At 35.9% G+C, this 7,405-nt stretch overlaps 1 protein-coding gene across 5 annotated transcripts in view; it reads left to right on the top strand.

The window, feature by feature from the left end:
• The window catches only part of LOC100747038 (nephrin), a 494,062-nt gene that overhangs the window by 386,908 nt on the left and 99,749 nt on the right, over window positions 1–7,405 (top strand). For all 5 annotated transcript variants that reach the window (XR_002947961.2, XM_003485483.4, XM_012393882.3 and 2 more), the window contains exon 2: window positions 3,830–3,973. Coding sequence is in view for 4 of the 5 variants with exons in the window: in XM_003485483.4 (XP_003485531.1) it covers window positions 3,830–3,973 (144 nt within the window). In the remaining variant the exon portion in view is untranslated. The remainder of the gene's footprint in view (window positions 1–3,829; window positions 3,974–7,405) is intronic.

Here is a 7,405-nt window from a genome sequence, read left to right as displayed (position 1 = left end):
CCTTTTTTTTTTTTTTTTTTTTGGAAATATTCCACAACGACGGAGATCAATTTTTTTTTAAACAAATCTCAAAAAATGTTCCAACGAGATAGCTTTCAATGGAGGAATTTATATGTCGTATAAAAAAAGGGAGAAAAGAGAAATAAATGAACGTAGTTTAATCTAAAAGGCTGTTTTGTACTTGTAAAACATTGAAAAGTTGGAAACTTCATGTCGAAAGAATTTTCCGATTTAAATTCCATTTACGTGGAGAAAAATCTTTTTGCGATGATTCGTTCGTATTCATTGAAAATGTTTTTCAGCGAATTACGTACGATAAAAGAGAGATGGGTGTCTGAACGATGATTTCGTAACGTGAAAGCATTTTGTAGCGGCGAAAACCGTGTCAAAGGGTGAATAATCGTCACTGTTTATTCACAATTCGCTAATGTTTCTGCAATTTTGTTGATAAATGCACGTGTTAACGGTAGCTACCGATGAAATAACTTTGTTTTACTGCAATCGATGGAATACTCAAATGGCGGAACAAAATTTTCATTTGTCCTAAAAAATGACGAATGTTGCCAGTATCGTCAGTTTCTCTGGCGACTACAGTCGAGTGCTTTTTCGGATGGATGAAAATTCTCCTATAAATGTGAAAAGCTCGTGGCTGCGATCGAATTGCTCACGGCTAGAAGCAGTATAGTTTGATTTAGCAATTCAACTAAAATAGACCGAGTTATATCCACCGAAATCGGAGTTTAGGGGATTTCAGCGTAATTCCCTTCGACAAAATGTCGACATTATATACCTGTACAATTTTTATCCGACCTATAGACGATATTTAAAATCCAGCTGTACGTTAATATTCTGATTACAGCGATCAATCCAAGTTCAATGTACTACATTACCATTTATCACGGGACACCCAGTAGGTTTGACGTTTCGAATTAGAAAATAAAACGAATGTTCGTTAGAATAGGTGTGTTGCAAGGAAAACTAAGTTGCACTATGTTTCCATGATTTTATTATTCATTGGCTATTGTTTTACATTTTTGGATTCCATAGAACGCAAATCCGTAAATTCTATAAATCCCGAATTTTTAGTCTCTGGAATTCGAAATTTTCGGATTCCGTAGAGCACGGGTCCATAAATTCCATAAATCCAAAATATTTGGTCTCTACTGTTTTAAATTATTACGTTTTACAAAACCATTCCATGATGTTTCCAACTTTTGAATCTCTAATACACGCAACGAATCTTCAAACTTGATTCTCGTAAAAACTAAACCGCATATTACAAAAAGAGAAGCATTATTCATCTTCTTAAGGAGTCATCGTTGATTCAGCCCTTTGAACAACGTCTCAATCGTCTGTACATGTCAGCGAAATAGAATGGAAAAACGGATCGATCGCGAACGAGCAACCCGAAAAGAGTCGACTGGATTCTTCATCGACGTATCGCTTTGCGTGTAGACACGCGTGAAATTTATCTGGTTAAAGGCACAGGTCGGACGCAAAAGGGAGGCTGAGTTTGGAGGTGTAACGGCTGTATATTTCATCGACGCGGGTGCACGCAAATTCGAACAGCAGGTGACCGGCGTGTACAAAGGCAACGTGTAACCAAGCCGCAGGTACACAGGAACCGATGATGCAGCCTTGTCGAGGAAAGCCAACCGAGCATCGATCGCAATGGCGAGTGGACACTGGACAGATTACGGACTGGCGGATTACGTCGATCTTCTATCGAGATATTATTCTGTCTTTCTTCTTCGTTCCTCTAATCGACTATCGTTAATTTCGTGACTGTTGGATTTTATAAAAATCATAGAAGTTGTCCAGCGTATGGTGGATTATTGTTGGTTTCTGATTGATAAAAATAGGAATCGTTTTTCCAGTGATATCGCAAAACATTGGTTGAACAGGTAGTGATTTATGTGAATGGATTTTTGGGAACTGGGAAGAACTGGTTTTGTCGACAGGACGATCGATTGTGATATAGGAAGAAAGAAATTATCAATTTTTTCAGTCTGTTTCTAAGGAAAGAGAATTCGATAGAAATTCCTTGGTTACAAGTTTCTGTGTAATTTTTAATCCTTTGGATTATTATATATATTCATCTTTAGTTGGATCATCTGTGAATTTTTATTTTGTAACTACCATCTAATAATTATTTTGTGACTAGAAAGCAGCGTTTAGTCTGTACAATGCAGTGGTTTGATAAATCAAATAGACGAGTAATCTGATGGTAATTTAAAAAATAGAATTGTCCAAATCGACTGTAATAACGATAACTATACGGGGATGTTTATAATTAAATTTGAGTGTGTTGTTTAATTTTGTTTTGTGAGTAAAGATGCTGTTCTTTCTTTCCATTTTTGTCAGGCACAACGTGTTAGGTAAATATTTCATTAATTAGAAGGTTATTCATAAAATATTCGGCAGGAAAAAATTACTCGTAACGTTCTATTTCTGTTTCTCGTTTTCACTTTTTTTTTTTTTTTATAAAATGTGGTCTCACTCAAACGTTCAAGCTAAAAGAAGCACAGCGAGTATTTCTCCGGATTCAACAACGCGATGTTTACCGGAGCTTTTCTGGCTTCCACTCTTTTCACGGAAGTGGTAACGCTGCGCCCGCGAATAATTTCCGCCATAGAATAGAAGATTCCTTCCCCCGATTCTGTTTCAAATCTCTCGTAAACGCGCACTTTTACGACCATTTTGTAATTTTATAAATTAACCAAAGCTACAGCTCGCACTCGCTCGCAGATTTTCTATATTTAAAATAGTCATTAGAGGTATACATAACAAGCGAGAAGAGAAGCAACTGCATAAAATAATTCGCGTCTTTTGTGAAAATTTGATGCACATAATTTTCATGATTCAACATTATTAATATCTAATTTCTTTTCCTATTTATTTAATACATATTCTTTTCATTATTTATATGTAAATGATGGACACACACACACACACACATATTGAGTTTAAAATATTTATTTAATATTATGGGAAGAGGTAGAAACAAAAATTAGTGAATGAAAGTGTAGCGTACGTGTGTATTGTAAGCTACAGGATATATAAACTACAAACTATAATTTGTGTATAACTGACAAGGGGTCGACCGAGGTCAACTAAGATAATTAAGCTCAGCCGCGACGTTGTTCGAATAAAGTCAGTGTGACTTCGGAATTGTAAACGTGCGCGCGTCTGTATCTGTCCCGTAAACCGAACATGGAGTTAGATTTATTAGGTTACCTTTACCGTTTAATCATTTCATATTATTTCCTAAACTAACGTTCAGAGAGAGTTTCATTTCGAGAACGAGAAAGCTAAGATATCGTGACTTTGTTTTTCAAATACATATATCAATTAACAAATTGACTTTCTTTTTATTCGTATCTCTTTGACACGGGAATTTTGCCATCGACCAGATAAAATAAAGGATAACGTATATTCGATACACAAAGGACCAACTAAACTAAATTAGCCTCAAAATATAGAAACTATTGAAACTATCAGAATCTCATATATACACATCGATATGTTTTACACGCGGGACCATAATGATAACGTTATCAAATTTAAAATTCATTTTAATTATCGACGAATATATATTTATAAAATTGAAAGATTCTGTTTCTTCGAAAATGTTATTTACACGATCCAATGTAAAACTCGTTTATTATATTGTACACGTATATTATTGATAAAATTATTCTTTTTTATTTTTACCATATGAAAAATGTTTATTAGATACTCTGCGTGTGTTATTTCGTTTATATACGTTATATATGTGTATTGCATTTGTCATATACTTATGTTCGTGTTGTTGCCAATGATGTTACAGGCGAAGGAGGACAATATTTCCGAGTGAGGCCAAGAAATAGTTCTGTCCTGGAAGGTGGTGAAGTGATGATACCCTGTGAGGTTGGGAACAGAGTTGGCATTGTACAGTGGGTAAAGGATGGCTTCGCTTACGTCATACAACCGAGTAAGTAAATCGACCTCACCCTCTGTTTATCTACGCTTCTTTTACGATCTCTCAAACGAATCTGAACTCTCAAGCATAAAAAGTTACTATCCTGTTCAAATGTCTACGAAGTATGTAATTCTATCTTAATGGAAAATCGCCAATACGATACTAAAGCTAAACATTTACAAAATATAACGTTTCATAATTTATACCAAGTACGTAATTCCATTTCAGTCGAAAACACCAATATACCGAGATTTAACCCTTTCGCATCGACAGTCCAGTCCGCCGACAAATTGTTGAGAATTTTGGATCTTAATAGCCGAAATAATGGCATAGGAACAACTAAATTTACACATGGAATTAATATTAGAATAGTTATATATTTATTTGATAGACGATTTCAAAGATATTCATCGATACACACTTGCACGCTTCTCAGCACTTTCTTCCATACCCGACTGTTAACCGACTGAACAGTTTACATTCGTTTGTTTTCGAGACGCCGCGTACGCACATACTTCCACACACTGATATTCAGATGCATGTATCACTATTACGCAGCTAGTCTAGTCTAGCACACAAAATTATACAAATAACAAAATAACAAAATAACGAAATAACAAAACGAAAGAGGGCTACGTCGTGCATTATATTTAAAAGCGGTTTAGAAGTCGAGGAATTCCATCGCAACTAAACAATAAAATTATTAAGGAAAGTAACGAGATATTAGGATAGGAAAGAGAACTTAAATAACTGAAGGGCGATTAAACTTCTTTGGAATAACGACCGAAATAGGACACTGCGTCACTGTGACCGAAATGTCACCGATTTTAATTAGCACGTGAAGCTGCTCGATCGCAAGAATCTTAGGAACGAGAACGTTCATCTCGATTTCCAACAATTATTAACTTTCGCTGGCACGGCCGGCGATAAAGTAAAAGTAGAGCGCGCGTTTCTGCGGATAGTAAGAAAACCCCTCGAATTTTCTTCGCCATCGTCTACATTACGGAATCTTTGGGAACTTCGTTTCGGTAACTTCATCTTGCCCGTTCATTAAAACGGTCCATTAGTAACCGCGACGTAAATGGAGCAGAACTATCTTAATGTCTTTACGCGTTCCATCATTTTTGCAAAATAAATCTTCAGAAACGACGTAATCTCCGCATGGTGTGTGTAGCAACGTCAATTTTCGACGTGATATTTCGAAAGTGTCGCGAACGCCACAAAAGCTACATACTCGTCAGTGTCACGGTTTTCAGGTCTCTCTGCTGGTATTATTTGATTCTCAGGCTGGATATGATCTCGTAGGGAACCGGTAGCGTAGCGAGCGAAAAGAGTAATTAGAGCCTCGACTATCGAAACCCTTTATTAGCCACCCTTTTCTCTCCACGTTCGTCGCTGGATGGCCTAAATTATTCAACCGAATTCGAATGTGTGCGTAGCTTGGAAAAAGAAAAAGAGGACAAAGCACGAAACTGTCATTAGGAGAATTGCTTGGTCGAAAATAGCAGGTGAATTGCGGAATTAGAATTGCGGCGTAAAGTACAGAAATTCGACAAACGTCATTTGGGAATGTAGGGAGGCGAAAGTGTCGCGTAAGAATGGAGCGTTGGTAGTTTTCAAAATTGTAAATGCACCACCTGTGGATAAATTAACTGATTTTTGGCAAATGTTGAGATTAATCTGTTTAATCGTCGATAATTTTGATATTATACGCAGCACTGTAACTAAACAAGTACGATTATGGTATTGGAAATATTAAAAAATTGGAAACAACGTTTGGTACGTTTCATATCTCAATGCGTTGTAATAATAAATTTATCAGTACGATGTAATTGAACTATAAACGAACACTGATTAGTAGATTATTCTATAATGATGTAATTTAATGTGATGCAGGATATTATCCGAGACTATGTTATCACAGACTATAGCTCTAATAAATAAATCACAGCGACATCGTTCGACTTCTAGGGATTAAATTTGCTATCGTGATATTTGAAATATTGCAAGATTAATTCTGTATCTGAATAAAAGAAGAGAAAATAAATTCTGCGGGTCAACGATACAATATTAAAGTATACAATGATATTTAAAAACACAAATAAATTGCAGGAAAAATGCGCAAGCGGAATAATTTGCCAACTTTGTTACGAGGTTATTTATCAGAAACATACACATATATTTGTATTATTTCCTTAATATTATTGTTATTGTTATTATTATTATTCGAAATAGGAGACAACCATTTAGATTGAACAAGAAAAAAAGTCACACGAGCGAATGAAACGAAAACGTAACTTAACAGTTTCAGAGGAAATTGTCGTTGCTCTTTTATAAAAAAAAATTCAGTATCGTCCAAAGCAATTTTTGTTGGAAACCATTTTTAACACATTGAACGCGCGGCAAGTTACAAGAAGATGCAGCGTCTGTCGTATTACTTATAAAATGTGTCTGACAGGAGACCGTCCATTTTCACTGTACCTCGTCTTTCTTTTTCTCTTTTGCCCTTCAACAGCACAAGACGCTCATAGTTGGTTTTTTTTTCAAAAACGATAACTACGCTCCAAAATCTGTTCGTACTGTTCGTGCGAACGAACGAAATTTCTGACACGCAAATTCATCAGCGACCTCCGAGTTATGGTACTTCGGATCACAAACGAAAAATCGAAGGAAACACTCGGGCAGGAGGTTTCGGTTAAAGAAATTTCGAGGTTTCGAACTTACGAGTTAAAAGGCCAATTTCGAATTTTCACGATCGTAGCCGAGAATGTTTCTTTTGTACGAGGTCGCATTAGAAACAGCGAGCTGTCCGACTTTCGAATATCTAGCCGTGACAAAACTTTTGACGACAAAGGCAAGGTTGACAGAAGGTAATGGCCGCCATAAAGCCGTACCGTTCCATCGATTTTGCATACATCACCGCTTTTATCGAAACGCAAGTGGCAGTACGTTCCAGTATTTCCCAGCGAACGTGTGTCTTTACTCTGTATATAGAAACGCTGCTCGTTTAGTTTACGACGTATCGTTGAGTTATGATACGGCCTTAACGCGTCGCAGTTGAGATCCTTCTTTTTTTCTTTTTTCTTTTCCTATGATCGGGGACGTTTGCGTAATAATTATTGGAAAATGGCGATATTCCTGGAATATATCGGAATGGATGTAGAGAACATTTTCATTGGCTTATTTTACTCGGAACGTTAAACCGTGAACTATTTATTTTGAGATTTCTGTCTCTTTGCTTGGGTTTGGAATAAAACAATATACGTCCAATAGTATAATATAATATTATATGGTGGTTGTAGCATGAATAAAAGTATAAAATTGGATGAATAATATTTAGATAACGAATATAGAAAGATAATATGAAGATAAAGGATAAAATTGCAATAATAAGTATGAAATTACGGATAAGGTACTTAGAGCTTCATTTTCAAAATGATAGAC

Source organism: Bombus impatiens, unplaced genomic scaffold (genome assembly GCF_000188095.3).
Source record: "Bombus impatiens unplaced genomic scaffold, BIMP_2.2 scf_0060, whole genome shotgun sequence".
In the NCBI taxonomy this organism is placed as follows: domain Eukaryota; kingdom Metazoa; phylum Arthropoda; class Insecta; order Hymenoptera; family Apidae; genus Bombus; species Bombus impatiens.
The sequence above is the reverse complement of the archived record's forward strand: the minus strand, read 5'-3'. Positions and strand labels throughout refer to the sequence as shown.